The sequence below is a fragment of the Camelus ferus genome, chromosome 2, assembly GCF_009834535.1.
Source record: "Camelus ferus isolate YT-003-E chromosome 2, BCGSAC_Cfer_1.0, whole genome shotgun sequence".
Taxonomy (NCBI): Eukaryota; Metazoa; Chordata; class Mammalia; order Artiodactyla; family Camelidae; genus Camelus; species Camelus ferus.
Genome location: NC_045697.1, coordinates 4,697,075 through 4,714,676, shown reverse-complemented (window position 1 = coordinate 4,714,676; position 17,602 = coordinate 4,697,075). Strand labels below are relative to the sequence as shown.

The window sequence follows — 17,602 nt, the reverse complement described above, 5'->3', positions numbered from 1 at the left end:
CACATGCACCCACTTACACACACGTACAAGGCACACATACATGCACACACATACACACTGGCACACACACGTGCATGCACACACACAGGCGTACACATATACCCACACACATACACACACAGAGCTGGGCTTTGTGGCAAACATCAGCCGCTTTAATGTGGGAAGCAGCAGTTTGTCATGGTGATGGGAGGGACTTAATTAGGGAAGATGAGGGACCACCGATGGGAGACTATCTAAAGCAGAAGCAAGCATCCTCCTCTGAGCTGACTGGAGATGGGACACAGCCTGCCCCTGCTCCACGCCCTTTGACCTCCGGAGTCCATGCTAAGATTCCTCAAGAGGAAAGGAAGATGCTGAATGGAAGGTGGACAAGGGGAAGGAGAAAAGAGGGCAGATCTGAAGGGAGGCCAGATGCAGTGTGCCGTCCCTCGAGTGTGCTAGGGGTGAGTTCTTTCTAGCAAGCGGCAATGCCCAAGGGGCCCAGAGCTCTCCTTGCTGCGTGATGCTGGTCAGTCCAGCACTGCTTTGAGCACCAGGGTTTTGATCTGCAGAAGGGGGGCTAGACACCTCAAAGAGGAGGTAGTGAGGACCCCCCTCCAAGATGATGCAGGAGGGGCACCCTGGTCAGTGGGCTCCTAGGAGTCCTCCCATTCGCACATGTGCACAGCCCTTTACAGTTTGCAAAGCCCTGGAACCTCCCTGGTTTCGTCTGGTCCTCACTCCAGCCTGAGATGCATGCGGGTCCCATCACAGCTCAGGGAACCCAAGAGGAAAGGGAGGCCCACGCAGCTGTGGCATCTGTCAGCTCTGCACGCAGAAGACCCAGGCCCCACGCACCTTGTTCCTGATCCTGACGCGCTGGTAGAGGTACTCGGGGAAGGGCTTCCGCGGGATGAAGCGGCCCATGCCCTTGTTGACGTTGACACTGCCGTCCTCGAAGACGACCTTGCCCTGGCTGATGACCACCAGCGGGGCGCCGTGGCACTCCATGCCTTCGAAGATGTTGTACTCCACCGCCTGCAAGGCGACAACCCCAGGCTTTCATCCTGCTCCCAAGCGTTTTCCCCGCACGAGCCCCGTCATGCTCATGGTGATTCTGCTATGCAGCACATCGCAGGTGGTTTCCAGGGTTTTTTCTCTCTGAAAACACCCTCTGTGGGACCGTGTAACACTCCTCTGTCTGTTCTTTCATTTGCATCATCAGACCCTCACAGTCGGGCACTTAAGGGGCTGGTGGTTTCATGGAATCTAACTAAGACGGTCTGGGCGACACGAACGTGAGTGGGGCACCCTGGAATTAGGCCGTGTGGCCACTCTGACTGTAACGGACCTTTCTGGGTCTTCTTTTAAAACCATTTTCTTTAGGATAGTTTCCTAAAACTCAATTACTGGGTCAAAGGCTACGAGCTTCTTCAAGTTGCCCATTGCCAAGTTACTTTCTGAAGACAACAGACCAATCAACATCAGTCATGGGGGACAGAAGTACTTCGTGACTTCGTGTCTATGAAATCTGCTCCAGTGCTGGGTAAGTCATTTTTAAGTTTTTCTTTTTCTTTCTTTCTTTTTATTTTTTACTAATTGGAAAGACAAAACATTTTCTTAAAAACACATTCCTTTCATCACTTCTAAAGTGAATATAATCACCAACAGCAACAGTGGTTACTTTGATTATTTAAAATGGGGTAAATTGGGATTTCGGGGTTGGCAGATACTAACCACTATATATAAAACAGATAAACAACAGGGTCCTACTGTCGGGCACAGGGAGCTATACTCAATACCTTGCAATGGCCTATAATGAAAAAAATATGAAAAGGAATATACATATGTGTGTAAGTGAATCACTAAGCTGCACACCAGAAATTAACACACTGTAAATTGCCTGTAAGTCAACTTAAAAAAAAAAAAAGCAGGTCGTATATACGGTATAAATTCAAACGGTACAAAAGATACGTGGTTTTTAAAACACAGGTCTCTCATTGACCACAGACTGAGATGCTTGCCTCCAACAGACCCTCCTGGGTCCCCAGATCTTTTCTGTGTGAATAACTGTCTCACATTGCACGTGTTCCGTACAGGCTCACCCTAGTTTTTCTCCTTACCTCAAAGAATGGTCCCTGCGTTAAAAATGTTTCTGATGTTCCTTAAACCGTTTTGATTCCACAGGGACGTACTGTCATTTACTAATCCAGTTCCCAGGGGCGAACATGTGGGTCGTTGCCCTGCTTTTGCTAAAAACCACGCTGAACACACTAGTGTGTCCACACTGGCACGTGTGAACATCGTCCTAGACGAGGGGGTTGAGCCAAAGCCTAAATGGCTTTTGACTTTGACAGACTTGCCCGCCAAAAGGCGGCACTGGTTTCCATTCCCGTCAAGACCCCATGAGCTCGTCAGCCCCCACAGTCCGACCGCACCCGCGTGCCCCTGCGTCTCAGTCACCGGCTCGGGTGACAACAGCGCGATCTGCGGTGATTCGCATTTGGTTATTTATACGTGAGATCTGGTCTGTTTTTAAGTTGAAACCATTTGTATATTTCTCCTCGTGTCCCTGCGTTCTTGAGCCCTGGTCTCTTAAGTTCTCGGCTTTCTCCTCACTGGTTTCTAAGCACATGTTCAGCGTTAAGGAATTTATTCCTCTGTCCTGTTGTATCGCCAGTACGTCCCCTGACTGTCCCCTGCCTTCTGACCTCATATAAAATAATAAATATTAGTTGTTGCCATGCAGAAGGGTTTCTTTTTTTTCTGGTTTAATTTGTACATAGTGATCAAACAGACTAATCTCCTTTTTATTTTCTAAGTTTTGTGTCTTGCTAAGAAAGGTCTCCCCTCTAAAAGGATCATTTTTTAAAATGTATTTTATTCTGGTCCTTTCATAGCTTTATTTGAATCTTTGACCCATTTTGAATTTGTTTTGTGGTTAAAAGGACAACAGAGGTCTTAGCCCTGCGAGCCCAGTGTTTGAACACAACAGGTTGAGTACCTGTCTGTCTGATTTTAACTGACTCCTTTATTGTAAATCAAACGCTCGTATGCAGTGGGCCTGCTGCCTGGCTGCTTCTCTTGTGCCAATAGCCGACTGTCTCGATGTTTGTAGCTTTATAACACAATTTAATAAATGGGCGATTAGCACTCTCCCTTAGTTTTCCACTTTGGTCAGAAATGTTCGGCTGTTCTCAGATTTTCCATCTAGAAACTCTGCTCTTTTACCTAAAAAACAAGCCCACTAAATTTTCTGAGGGGTTTACTTCCAGTCCATAGATTAAATTAGGAAGAATGGATATGTTCACTCTATTGAATCTTTTTAGCATAAAAGAACTTGCATTTATGTGTCTTTAGTTTTTATTGTTCTTAGAAACAGGATTTTGATTTCCATTCTGTTTTTCAAAGTGTTTTTTTTCCATTTTTTAAATGGGGGGACGGGGGGTTGAACCCAGAATCTCATGCCTGCTAAGCACATGCTCTGCCACTGAGCTGCACCCTCCCCACTCAAAGTGCTTTTTAATTATTTCATAGAAAAAAATTATTTCATAGAAAATTCTTTATATTAATTTGTAATCAGCCAGCAGATTCTCTTATTGTTTTTGATGGCATTTATTTGGGGTTTCAAGGCAACAATCAGATTTTCCACTAACAGCTGCTAATATTTTGCCTTAGAATCTTTGTTGCCGCTGCCTCCCAGGACCCAAGCAATTTGTTTTCAGTTTTAACACTTGCTAATCTAACACTTCCTGAGTCACCCTAAAGTGACCTTGCTTTGCAGTAATTTATAATTTTACTCAAACTCAAATGTGGGCTGTAAATGCTGAAAAGCGTTGAAGAGGCAAATCACTGACCTCCCTCCCAGTCCAAACTGACCGGCCAGGTGGGCTGAGGCCACCCAGCCCCGTCCAGCCTGTTCTCTTCTCTTCTTAGTGGGAGGACATGTTACGTGCCCCAGGGGCGCTCCCCCAGGGGAGAATCTTACCAGCCTGCCGGTTATATTGCCCACAAATGTCCCATTCCATGTTCCACAACTACCTAGAGTTTTCAAAGCTAATTGTTCCCTTGCTTAAAGGTAATAGAAACAATGTAAAAATTCAAACAGTATAAAAGATCATGATTTTAAAAACTGTCTTCTCTCCCATCTGAGCCCCAGTTCCCTAGTCCCCCTCCCAGGAAGCAGTTACTATTCCTCAGTCTTTTATAAAGACAGCCTGACACTGATGAATGCATAAGCATGGTATATGTTTATGTCAAAAAATGGATGAATGTGGTCGACCCAAGCAATGGAATATTATTCAGCCATAAAAAGGAATGGATTGATACCTGCTATAGTGTGGATGAGCTCCTAAAACAAGATACCAAGTAAAAGAAGCCAGATACAAAAGCCACATACTGTGTGAACCCATTTGTATGAAATGTACAGAATAAGCAAATCCATAAAGAGACCAGATTCGTGGTTGATGGGCTGGGGGAGGAAGGAGTGGGGAGTGGCTGCTAATGACTACTGGGTTTCCTTCTGAGGGGACGAAAATGTTTGGAATGAGTACTGGTGATTGTACAACCTTCTCAATTTTAAAATGGTGAAATTCATGGCATGTGAATTACATCTCAACAAAAGAGTGTAAAAACCTAAGTTGTCTATGCCATACAATCCTGTATGTTACCTGTGCTGCGACACTTTGAAGCAAATACTTTTCACACTAAGATATGAAAGAATAAAAGTTGTGTTCTTTTTACAGAAAAGGAGATTTAAATTTTTAATCATGGATCAACGTATAGGAAATGATTTCTTTACAGTTGTTAAAAGGAAAGTAATATTTTTAAACTTAAAAAAAGTGAAATTAACCCCTAAAACCGCACTTTCCAATCCCTGTTCTGGAATACACTAGTTTCCTCACTGTGGGGATGGTACTGCTTTGAACAGAAAAGAATGGAACAGACAAAAACCAGTCGGTCTCATGGCGTCCTGAACTGTCTGTTTCTGGCTAAGAAAATCACTCAAACCTGGCTTGGCACAGAGAGGGGATACGTCCCAAGTGTAACTCACCTGGAACAATCACCTCCCACATGGGCAACCTCAGGTACCTGACTGATTATTATGGGTTGAAATATGTCCCCCAAAAAGGTCTGTTGAAGGCAACTGTATTTTGAAAGGGATCGTTGCAGACGTCGGTAGTTAAGATGAGGTCACTGGAGCAGAGTGGGCCCTAAGCCTGATGACTGGTGTCCTTATAAGAAGATGGCAAGACACAGGAAGATGGCCAGAGATTGGAATGATGCAACCACAAGCCAAGGAACGTCAAGGATGGCCAATGACACCAAAGGGCAGGAGGAAGGCATGGAACAGACCCTCCCAAGAGCCCCCGGGGGAGCACAGCCCTGCTGACGCTGATTTCAGGGCACTGGCCTCCAGAACTGCAAGAAAACACATTCCTGTCGTTTCAACCCACCAGCCTGTGGTCCTTTGTGACAGAAGCCCCAGGGAATTAATAGGCATCCTCTCTCTGTCCATTTTCTTACTTAGTAATAACAACATACCTAACTGAGCTTATTGTATTAAGTGAGATGAGGCATGGAAAAAGTAAACACAGAGTAACTACAAAGCAAGATTTGACTGGGGTTTGATAATAATTGAAACCCTGACTCCCAAGTGTGAAACGTGCATGTCCACTGATTACGTACCGAAATAATAGGAGATGAGGGGTCCGTGCATGCCCAGCTCAGCCTCTCTCCCACCACCCTGTCTCCCTAGCTGGCCAGGCACCCTCTTCCTCCCTGGACCATGATGGCCCTGAGAGCCGAGGGGCAGCTCCAGTGGCCGGACAGCAGTGGTGACGCACGCCCGCTCACCTGCACGACCTTCTCACAGGACACCTTGCTGACACCACGAGGGAGCAGCGTGCATCTTCCTGTGTTCCCAGACCCCACTCCCTGTGTGCACATCACCGCATCCCTAGTAATTAAAATGGAACCGTGTGCTTCGGGGGTGGTGAGTGTGGAGAAGAGTGTATATCTTTCTCCAGGGGAGGTGACCTCAGGCTTGGTTCCTCCTGACCTGCTCCCAGGGATGGGGGTGAGGGAAGAAGGCATGTCACCAGGGAGCCCTGGTGAATTTAAGAATGACGGCTGGTTGATGAGCTGGACAGATCTCTCTGTCCCCATGCCATGGCTCTTGTGGCTAAGTGGTTCTTGTCACAATCTCATGAGGCTTCCTTGTGCCTGGGGTCCTGTCCCCATGCACATGGTCTCGCCCCTCAACAGGGACTGACCTCTGGGCTGGGAAGCGGCACCCATCGTAGGGTGATGCTCTGTGCACACACTCTGCCTCCTGGCCCACGTCCTGAAACAGACTTTGGTGAGTCAGGAACCAGGCCGTGGCCTCTGTGTCTTGTGAGTGTAGCTGTTAATCTGGTCCTTACACTACTGCTGGCCATGCAGAGCGGGTTGAAGCAAACACGCAGGGAGGGGAAGATGTCTTCTATCTCTGCATCCTTAGAGGTTTGCTGGGTGAGTGAAGAAGTCAAGGGCACGTAAGATACAAAGGGCAGAGGTAACCCACACGCACAGGCTTGAGGCCTGGATCCGGGGAGAGCGCACCCTTGGTGTGAGCTCAAACAGCACGAGGCAGTCCACCCCCCTCCTCTGCTGACGGCCAGCAGTTGGCCCCCAGCTGAAGTAGGGGGCTCCTGAGACACCAGCCCAAACCCTCTCCAGCTTGATAACTAAACTGGAGAAAGGATCTTGCACCTAATACTTCCCCTCTCTGAGCCTGCTGGCTCACTCCACGGAGTCACGAGCAGAGTCAGCTGGCTGAGAAAAAAACACATCACGCATCGGGGGAAGAGCCCCCGAGAGAGGGGGGGGGGGAATTAATAAATCGCTTTAACCAGAGGCTTCTAAAACGATCACAAAGCGAGAACCGCTTACCCATGCCAGGAGCGGTGCTGATAAACCAGGACTCACCGACTTGTGACTCTTGGCTGTGATGGTCTTCACCTTGTCAGGGTCCCAGATGACCACGTCAGCGTCCGAGCCCACGGCAATCCGCCCTTTTCTGGGGTACAGGTTAAAGATCTTGGCTGCATTGGTGCTGGTGACAGCGACAAACTGGTTCTCGTCCATTTTGCCAGTAGCCTGGAGGCAAGACCCACGGATGAGAAAAGCATCCCCTAACAGGACCAGAAGGGGCAGACAGGCACAGAGCTCAACCTGCCAACAGAGCCCCGACGAAGAGTCTGGAATTTTCTCCACTCCCTGCTGAAACCAGGCCATCCTGAGAAAGCCCCAGGGGCCTGGCCTCATCAGATCAGATCAGACATGTAATTAACTCCTCAGAGGTGTCTCGATGTTTTCACAACAGCCCCCTTGGCATCTGGTCAGTTTCACTGGGTCCCCATTTGATAGAAAATTAAAATTTTCTGTCTCAAGTCAGTGATCAGGGTGTGACCTGGGACTTCCTTATGCAGCAGGAATCCTCTGTGCCCACTGTCAACCCCAAACCTGAACACACACACACACACACACACACACACACACAGTTTACAAAGTCATCTTTACATGGACTGAAATGTCGTTAAAACAAAACAAAACTGTCCCATCCATAAAGACTGCAGGACAGTTGTCGTATCTGCAAATGCAGAGGACATCAAAGGACTCGTGCTGTTTTCTTAAGGGTCACACGTGTGCCCTCCTGGTGCATGCTGCTTCTGCCTCAAAGAAAGAAAGGGAATTTAAGAACCAGAAGTGCATGACACGGGGCTTCAGTGGGCCTGGAGGGCGCTTCTAGGCTGTTCTTGGGGTTGGGAGCAGGGAGATGGTGCCGCCTTACCACCGCCTTGTCCCAGACCACGGTCATCCGCTCCTCTATCCCGTTGACACCCTCGGGGATGAGAGTGAAGTTGTCCTTGCCCACCGCCTTCTGGGCAGTGCTGTAGGGACAGTGTCCGCTGCCCGTGACCTGCAGGTCTCCACTGGCAAAGACAAAACAAGGTGGGATTCAGACCCGAGTTCACATGGTGGAGCAGACCCCAACCTCAGACACCAAATCAGGCTGTAAAACTCAAACCCTAAACAAGACAGGAGGGCGGAGGGCAGGGCACAGCCATCAGCACCAAGATGGGGAAGATTCAGCTCCCAGTGGGCCCTGAGCGTCATTATAGGCTCACTGCAACACAGTAGCTGCTAAGTGGCCTCCCACAGCCATCATGACAGACCCCAGGCTGACCACAAAAGGTCAAAAAGTGGGCGGTGGCCCAATTCCTGGGAATCCCAGCCCCTTCCCCAAAGTAGCTGGAATAACCCTCCCACTTTTAGCATGAGGAGTTACCGCGCCCATAAAAGCTAACAACCCGCCACCCCACGGCCTCTCCCTCTCTCAGCCTCTCTTGCCTTCCGAGGGGCCCACACGCTATGGAGTGTACACCTCTCTGAATAAATCTACCCCCGCTCTACAGCGGCTCGCTCTTGAATTCTTCCCTGCGCGAAGCCAAGGACCTTCCCTTGGTGGGGCACGTCCCAGGGACTCTCCTGGGACCTGGGACATGGCCATCCTCTTGCGCCCCACTGCCTTGCATCACAAAGAGATTCTGGGGAGAGGATTTTGGGACATCACGGGCCTTACCTAGTGACACTGGAAGGCCCTTCGGCCTTTGATATCTTGCTGAAGACTGCAAAGAGGCCCGGGCATCGGGAGGAGGTTCTGTGTGACTGTGGGCGCAGGCTGGATGCACACCCCCACCACTTCCTGGTTCCTTCTGATTAGAAGCCCCGAATTATCCTTGCCCATCAGGCAAACTCTTACTCATCCCCGGTGTCCAGACCTGATGTCACCTCCTCCATGCAGCCTTCGGAGGGTGCACCTCTGCTTCCAGAGCAGCCTGCACACCTCATCTCTGAGCCTTCTCTTGTGGCCCTAAGTGTTCTTCCCTCACGCTGGCTGACAGCAGAGAGGGGTAAAAGTGCTGTGCTCCTACTGTGTGCAGGCAGCAGAGCACAGCCCCGCGGCCACCGTGAACCCCGAATCCCAGGCCTTCTACCTGAGCTGGCTCACACCCAGCTCCGCGGCGGGGGCTGCACTCGCCCCACGTTGCTGGTGAGTCAACAGAGACAGAGACACCACAGGGTAGGGGACCCGCCGGGGGCACAGCCAGCCCGTGTTGAGGGAGGACGAGGATGTTGGTCTCACATTCTTAACTCTGTGTTTCCCAATGTCCCACAGTGCCAGGCACACAGAAGGTGCTTAAATGCTGCAGTATAAATGGGAAAAAACCTAGAAAAGTGACTGGCATGGTAACTGAATGAAATAGACCCTGGGGCCCCTGAAGGCCTGCTGTAAGCAACCTGGAGCTTTGTTCCAAGTTGTCCCAGAGCAGCCAGCCCAAGGACCCCTCACTGAGCCAGCTGCGGCTTCCTGCCCTTCAACCCCCCACCCCGCCGGCCCAGCCCGCCGGCCCAGCCCCACCACCCCGCCGGCCCACGGGCTCTCACCAGGCCAGCAGGGAGGTCAAGTAGTCAGGTGTGGTGGGGTCCGGGCTCAGGGGAGGGGAGGTCACAAAGGCCGCCGCCTTGGCCCAGTTCTTGCTCCAGTAATGGGTGCCATCGGTCCCCAGACTGGCAGCGATGGGCTCGCCAAAAACGAGGGGGCCTTGGGAGACAAACACAAACACTCATGGTTGAGAGCCCTGACACACGGAAATAGAAGATCCCAGAGGCCGGAGAATGAGACGGTCCGTCCTTCCCCCAGCTCCACCACACGCGCCCCAGTGACCCCACACCACCAGGCACTCAGCACCCCGCTGTCCCGTTCAACGACCATTTGGGTTATTGATGCTTTTAGCATTTGGAACTGACTTTTATCTCCTCTGACAGACGGTCAGCCGAAGCACAGAGACGTGACTGCTGTCTTAGTTTGGGTTCTGCTGGAGGCTGATTTTCAAATGGAAAATTGAGTGTAAGAGTTTTATTTGAGATTCCCAGAAATAACCTGGAGAGAAACTGAGGCAGTGATATAATGCAGGGAGAGAAGCCAAGGAAAGGTGACTTATCACCGAGGCAGCCACGGCCATGGGCACCTGCACCCTCGCCCCTCCCCCCGGCAGCCGCAGAGCCGTCCCGGCCCGGGGCGTGCAGCCAGCAACCCACTGCTGCGGGGGCTGCTTCCTGAGCATTCACTTTCCAGAAAGTCCAGCTTGCCTTCCAGGGAGTGGGTCAGATGTGCTTCTGCAAAAATCAAAGGCTTTAGGCAGAGTTGCAGGCTTTCCCAGCGTAACAGGGAGGAACACATCTGACCACTTATTAGCTCTGTTCCTCTGGCTCTAACCCCGTGCTCTGTTTCCTGGGCTCAGTCGTGCTGGTTCGGCACCTCTTGTAAACGAATCTTGCCCAGAGCCTGAAATACACAGGAGAGCCCCTTCTCAAGCTCTTCCACTCATACAGAGAGAAAAAGCTGCAGAGCAGGGCAGAACATTTGTCTTGCTGGAGGCTTACAGGCACACCATGACCTGACCCATGTGATCAGCTGCAAGAACAAAGGATTCTGACACCAAGAAGTCAGCACCAACCAGCCACACCCCTTCCCCATTCTAGTATAAAAGGAGCCTGAATTCTGACTTGGAGAAGACGTTCTCCAGGACCTTAGTCCCCCATCTTCTTAGTCTGCTGACTTTCTGAATAAAATCATTATTCATTGCCCCAACACCTCGTCTTCCAATTTACTGGCCTGTCATGTGGCAAGCATTACGAGTCTGGACTCAGTATCAGCAGGAAGCAGCTCTGCAGTAGCGACAAGTCCCGAGCGGATGTGGGCCGGCAGCTCTGTGGCCCGGCCCGCGGCCACCCAGCTGGCGAGCAGGAGGCAGGCTTTGGACACCAGGAGCCTGGCTCTGGAGCCACGCCGCCCAACAGCACGCGCAGCGGCCGTGCAGCTCTGCTCGGGGCTGTCCGAGACATCAGCCACCAGCCACACGTGGCTCTCGAGTGTGAGAAATACGACCCTCTTCATTCTCAATCTGGTGGTTGTCGGGGACTGTGGGCCTCAGTCAGAAGACCTGGGGATCACACTCGGTGCCTCCCCTAAGTCTCTGGGGAACCGGCTGGTTAGAGCCTTTAAGAGCCGCTCAGCACACCAGCTGTGCCTGCGCCCCACCGTCCTCAGGAGCCCTCGGGACCCGCCAAGGACTCGGCAGGCACTTCACATCTGTGAGTGCCTCAGGTCCGTTTAGAGATGAGACAACGGAAGTTCAGAGAAGTTGAGTAGTGCACTCAAGTCTTAGAGCTGGCAGGTGACTCCCTGCCCCACCCCCCGATGTCCAGGTCGGGGCTGTTCCCCAGACCCTGTGCTCTGGAAAGCACTGTCCTCCTTCCCCACCTGCAGCTGAGACTCTGTGCAGGCCCGAGGGTGGAGCCTGGGTGCAGGCACCAACCAAGGGGTCCCAGATGGGGGATCCAGGATGAAGTGCCCAGAAAGGGGACCAGAAAGAGGGCAGGTGGGATCCAGGCGCTGCTGGAGCCTGGGCTCCATCACTGGCTTGATGTGAAACCCAAGGAGAACTTGGAACTCTTCACAGATCTTTAAAATACATGGTCTCACGTGACTCACGAGGAGATAATTACCTTACAAGTAGGGAAACTGAGGCTCAGAACACTACTCACCAAGGTCACACGTGGGCACATGGCACCCCAGGAATCAAACCTAAAACTGACTGCACACCTTGTGTTCCACCCACCACCCTCAGCTCCCTCTTCAGCCTGGCCCACGGGGTTCAGGGTTCAGGCTGCTGGCAACGAGCAGGTGTCTCTGCCCTGGGCAGTGGCTCTGACAGCGAACCTGAACTCTGGACACGCCTCTTCCTCCCCCCCAGCTCCCACAGGAGCCAGGGCGCTGGGCTGTGTACCTTTCTTTCTGGCCAAGGTGATGATGTCGGCCGCGCTCCTGCTCATCACCTTGGTGATGTACACGGGGCAGTTGATCCGGCCCGCGATGGTGATGGCCCGGAACACAGCCTCGGCCTCCAGCTGCGGACACAGCAAATACACGGGTCACGGGAGGGTGGGGTGGGGGACCACCCACCCTGAGTTCCTAGGGCTCTCCCCCATCAGCCTCCTTCAATTTCCCTTAATTCAATGTGGTCAGAGGGAAATCTACTGCATCAGAAGAGGAAAACTGCAGATTTTATTTATTTTTTATTTTGGGGGAAGGAGAGGTAATTAGGTTTTTATTTCTACCACTGAGCTATACCCATCCCCCTGGTTTTAAAATTTTTATTATTATTATTTTTTAATGGAGGGACTGGGGATTGAACCCAGGACCTCGTGTGTGCTACGCACGTGCTCTACCACTGAGCTATACTCGCCCCCCAGTTAAATGTGGTGGTCAGAGGAAAGTCTACTGCATCCAAGGAGGAAAAGAGTGTAGATTTTTTTAAAAGAAAGAAAAAAATTAGACAAAATGTATTTGGCTAGAGGGTTGGAAGGCAGAATCAAGACACTTGCTTGGAAGCATGCTGCCTGCTCTGTTAGAAGGGTGAGAGGAAGGTACAGGGCTTAGCGCGCACAGGGTCCTGGGCTCAGCCCCCAGTCCCTCCATTTAAAAAAATAAATAATAGATAAATAAATAAAAATAAAATCAAAAACCACCTTGCATGTACTGTCTTTTACAAAAAGAAGAGAGACTGACCAGGCAGAGTGGGCATCAAAAGGCCCGTAAAATGGCCCGCTGCTCATAAAACGCCTGAGGTTAGGGACTCGAGCCCGCCCTGCGCGCCCCCTCCACGCGCCACAACCAGGCGAAGCCGCCTGCTGTGGGCTCTGGTCTCTGTCCCCACTAGACCAGCACTTCCCACACAAAAGGACCAGCTAGATTTTGTTTTTAATTTCCAGTCTGATAGTGCCCCACACGTGGCCCCGCTGCCGGTGACTGACTGCACACCACACACGGGGCGGGGGCAGGGGGTCTGACCACACCCAGAAGGGTCTCCACCCTGTTTACATGCCTGGAGGCTGTGGCAAAGTCCCGGGGCTATAAAGGTTTGTAAACCCCATCTTTGGGTCTGTCCTGGTCTCATCAGGGACTAGGGACCCAGGTTGTGGGCGTGGAGCTGGTGTGTGGAGCCCGCCGGGTAAGGCGTCTGTGTGCTCGTGTGCTGTGCCCCCGTGTCTGGCACCGGCCGGCCCAGAGCGCAGGTCCGGGGATGCGGCTAATGATCTGACGGGACATCAGGAAATACTGGGCATCCCTCCTGCTCCACGCCCAGTCCGCCCGCCTGCCTTCTGCGCCCCCACACACACACTACACACACAGGTGCACACACACAGGTGCACACACACACTACACACACACACGGGTGCACGCACACACACAGGTGCACACACTACACACACAGGTGCACATACTACACACACTACACACAGGTGCACACACTAACACACACAGGTGCACACACACTACACAGACACACACATACAGAGGTGCACACACACACAAGTGCATGCACACACAGGTGCACACACATTAACACACACAGGTGCACACACACACTACACACACACGCACACACACGCACTCTGCCACTCCCAGTGGAATTCGTCCCTCGTCAAGTCTTAGAGCACACTGAACAGGAGGTCTGTGTGGGGGTGGCTGTCTTGATGTTGCTGTGCCTGGGACATGTGGCTCCATTTTCCTGTCATCAAATACACAAAGCCCTCAGTAAGGATTCTGCACCCTGGCGCGTCCGTGGGGCCTTGGTATGAAGTGCCCGGGCCCTGCCTTTCCCGGCTCCCCTGATGGACCTGCATCCTCAGGGCTCCTGAGCCTGAGGGCAGACAGACCCCGGAGAGGGCCGCGTGTGCTGGGATGCTCATGTAGGGGGAAATGGGACAGAGACGGGGGCTCTAGCTGGGCTGTTCTAGCTGGAACAGCACTGGAGTGAGCTCTCAGCAGTGTCACAGTCATACCCAGAGGAGGTGCCTTTACCTCTTCGGGTCTGCTCAGAGCATGGCCCTCAGGACCCGTGATGCCCATCTCTAAGATCCGCTTTTGTTCCTGTAAGACAAGAACAAGTGAGTCAGTGATAATACGAGGTCACAGCGGGACAGACCGATCCTCCAACCCCGGTTAGATAGATGGGGCAGCCGAGGGGTCTAGGGGCTGGGCGGGTGATCCAGAGCGTCTTTGCTCCCTCCGCGACACCTGCCCACCTTCCCCCTCTGCAACCCTGGAGAGCCACCTCCACACCTGCTCCATTCAACCCCCCTGGGACCAGTGAGAGGAAGCAGGGTTATAAGAAATGAGCTTCAAAGACCACCCACCACTCTTCAAATTCCCAAGTTTCTGCTGCAGAGCAAGAGAGAGGGAAGACGGGTGGGACTTGGGTATCACATGGATGCGAAAATCAAACAGCCCTACACTGGGAGTCCAGCTCCAGAACTGACCATCTCTGCGACTTTGGGCGAGTTGGCCAAGCTCTGGGCCTCAATCTTCTCTCTGTCACACTAACAGCAGAGTCCACACACCAGAATGGCTGTAACGAATCACTGAGGTGGCGGATGTGGGATGCTCACGCGATACCAGGGGGATAGTGAGAGCTCGCTAACCGTCAACCAACTCTCATCTTCTTGACTGTCGCTTCCTCTTCCTTGCACCTGTCTGTCTAGCAGGAAACCGCTACCTTTAGCTTTTCACATAAATGAAATGGTTCCCTGAGCCCATGGCCTAGATTCAATCCATTCGCTCCAAGGCTCCAAGGGGGTCCCCTCCCCAGGAGAACATTCATGTCTCCAAAATAATCTTTTCACGTTGCCCAGATGTCAGCTGTGTTGCTGCTAATTTTAACTTCTGCCGTTTCGGTAGCATCATTCTTGAACACATCCCTACGAGGAGCCCCAGGCACTATCAGCCGTGAAAAGGAATCGTAATTTCCACTGTGCGTTTATGGTTATTAAGCTTGAGTTTATTCTAAGAACGTAAGCTAGAAACGATTTCAAGATCTAACAGCTGGGGTGGATTTAAGTAAAGAATGGAATCATGTCAGCTATTGAAGACGGTGTTTACAAAGCATTTTTGTAAACTGTTTACAAAAAGATTTATGATGTGGAGACAGCCCTGTGAAAGACTGTTCAAGTGGCAGTTACTATTTCTGTCAGAAGGAAAAGAGGGAGGAGAAGCATGGAGAGAGGACGAACGATGACACAATGGGGAAAACCCGCAGCGCAAAGACAAAAGCGGGCTTTGGCGTGAACGCTGCGCTGCCTCAGGCCTTCTGAAACTCCACGAAACTGACAGAAATGGTACAAAAGAACCAACGGAAACACAGCTTTGGAAGCTGGGAAGCAGATCACAACAGGTAACAGCTTTACTGGAGCTGAGAAAGCTCAATCTTAGGCTGGCAGCCAGGAAGCTACGAGGTCCCTGAGCGCTTAAGAACTCGGGGCTCCAAACTCAACCTCCCACACACTGCTGGTGGGACACAGGCTGGTACACCCTGGAAAAGTGTGTGGCAGAGACTGCGAAAACGGAATACACGCACACCCACGACCCAGGAGTCCCGCTCCCAGGAATTTACTAACGGAGATGCTCAAGGAAGCTTCACACACAACAGTCCCAAATTTGAAACTATCCAAACGTCTGTCAGCTGGAGACTAAGTTGTGGCATCGCCGACACCACTATGAGAAAGGAAAACACTATTGTTCCACGTAGCAATGGGGATGACTCTCACAGACCTAGGTTTTGTTTTTTAAATAATTTGCCCTTTATTTTCATTTATTTGGGGGGGGTGGTTAATTAGGTCTATTTATTTATTTATTTTTAGTGGAGGTACTGGGGATTGAACCCAGGACCTCGTGCATGCTAAGCACACGCTCTGTCGCTGAGCTATGCCCTCCCCAAGACCTAGTTTTGAACAAAAGAAGCCAGACGTAAAAGAGTGCATATTGTATGGTTCTGGGTTTATGAAGTTCAAAACCAAGCAAACCTAAGGTATGTGTGGAAGGCAGCTTCTAAGAGGCTCCCAGCACGCCCGCCTCTCCTTGCATACGGGCTGGACCTGGCACCGTGCTTCCAGTGATCAACACCAGGAAAGAGATGGGTGCCACCTCTGAGGTTAGGTTACAAAAAGACTCTCGCGTCCCCTCGCCCACCCTCTCTTGGTCTCTCACTTTGTCCTTTGGAGGGAAGCCAGCTGCCAGCTGCCCACATGGCAGGGGACCAAGGGAGCCACTGCCCAACAGCCAGCAAAGAACAGAAGCTGTCAGTCTGATGGCTCGCAAGGAATTGAATCCAGAAAGCCACCATCTGAGGGAGGCTGGGAAGGAATCCTGCCCTGGTCCAGCCTGACACCTTCACTGCAGCCGTGAGAGTCCCTGAGCCCAAAGACCTAGCCGAGCCACACCTGGCCCCCCAACCCACAGGCCCATGATGTAGTAAACATGTATCATTTTTTTAAGATGCTACTTTTAGGGGGTAACTTGTTACGCAGCCACGGAGAACTAATACAGATTTTGGTGTTCAGAAGTAGGGTGCTACCATAGCAACATCTTAAAAATGTGGGAATGGCTTTGGCACCAGGCAGTGGATGGAGGCTGGAAGAATTTCAAGGAGTGTTAGAGAAAGCCTAACAGAGCCTGAAAGGGACAGTTAGTAGAAATACAGACTTTGAGGACATGGCTAGTGAGAACTCCAACAGAAACGAGGAGTATGTTGCTGAAAACTGGAGGAAGGGGACCTCTGCTACACAGTAGCAGAAGGCCTAACCACACAGCCATTTGCAGGGATGCAGAAATGGGGAAACACGTCAAATGAACTGGGGGGTCGAGCTGAGGGGAGTCCTCAGAAGACTGTCAAGACACTGCCTGGTTTCTTCTTGCTGCGCAGAGTGAAATGTGAGAGGGACAGAGAATTGAGGGTGTGCCCATAGAGCCTCTCAATCAAAAGTAAAGCCCCCAGGAACTCGAGTATGTACCTCTCGGCTGTCTGAACAGGAAGAAGGGGGCTTATTGGGAAGAAATCTGTAGGTGTCTTTTGTCTCATGGAGTGAACCCCAGTGAGATTCATAGGAGACCCACAAAGGTTTTGGGAGAATTATTTTAGCAAAACACAGGCAGCCTGGACTGAATGGGGCAAGACATACAAAAAGGAAGGAGGCAGTTGGACTCCACAGTACAGGAAGCGGGCTGAGAAAATGACTCAGCTTCAAGCATGTGCTGCCTTTCATGAAAAGAAAAGATGAAACCAAGAGCCCAGAGGTTGGAGCCAAGAGTCATGGAAAATTATTCTCAGGCTTCAGGTTCTAATCAAGGAACAGCCAACACTTATCCAACTGGATTTCAGAACTGCTATGGGCCAGCAAATTCTGATGCCTTCCATTTCCCCTTTTCAATAGGAATGGCAACACCGTCATTGTTGTGTGTTGAATGTCGGGGGTGAGGAGGGACAGATAACTTTCTTCTTTACTTTCACAGACCTACAGATTATAGGAACTACACCCAAGAAGCCTCATCCAGACCTAGACCTGACTTAGATGACTCCAGACTTTGATGCTGTAATGAGATGAGAGTTTGGAGGACTTTGGAAGGGGATGAATGTGTTTTGCATGTGAGAGGGTCATCAATCATTGGCAGCCAGAG

At 51.2% G+C, this 17,602-nt stretch overlaps 1 protein-coding gene across 3 annotated transcripts in view; it reads right to left on the bottom strand.

The window, feature by feature from the left end:
* Positions 1–17,602, bottom strand: part of CRMP1 (collapsin response mediator protein 1) — a 67,728-nt gene that overhangs the window by 4,042 nt on the left and 46,084 nt on the right. For all 3 annotated transcript variants that reach the window (XM_032493743.1, XM_032493755.1, XM_032493750.1), the window contains exons 7-12: positions 13,955–14,023; positions 11,877–11,997; positions 9,472–9,628; positions 7,814–7,955; positions 6,949–7,119; positions 838–1,017 (exon numbers count right to left, since the gene is read on the bottom strand). In XM_032493743.1, the coding sequence (XP_032349634.1) occupies positions 838–1,017; positions 6,949–7,119; positions 7,814–7,955; positions 9,472–9,628; positions 11,877–11,997; positions 13,955–14,023 (840 nt within the window). The remainder of the gene's footprint in view (positions 1–837; positions 1,018–6,948; positions 7,120–7,813; positions 7,956–9,471; positions 9,629–11,876; positions 11,998–13,954; positions 14,024–17,602) is intronic.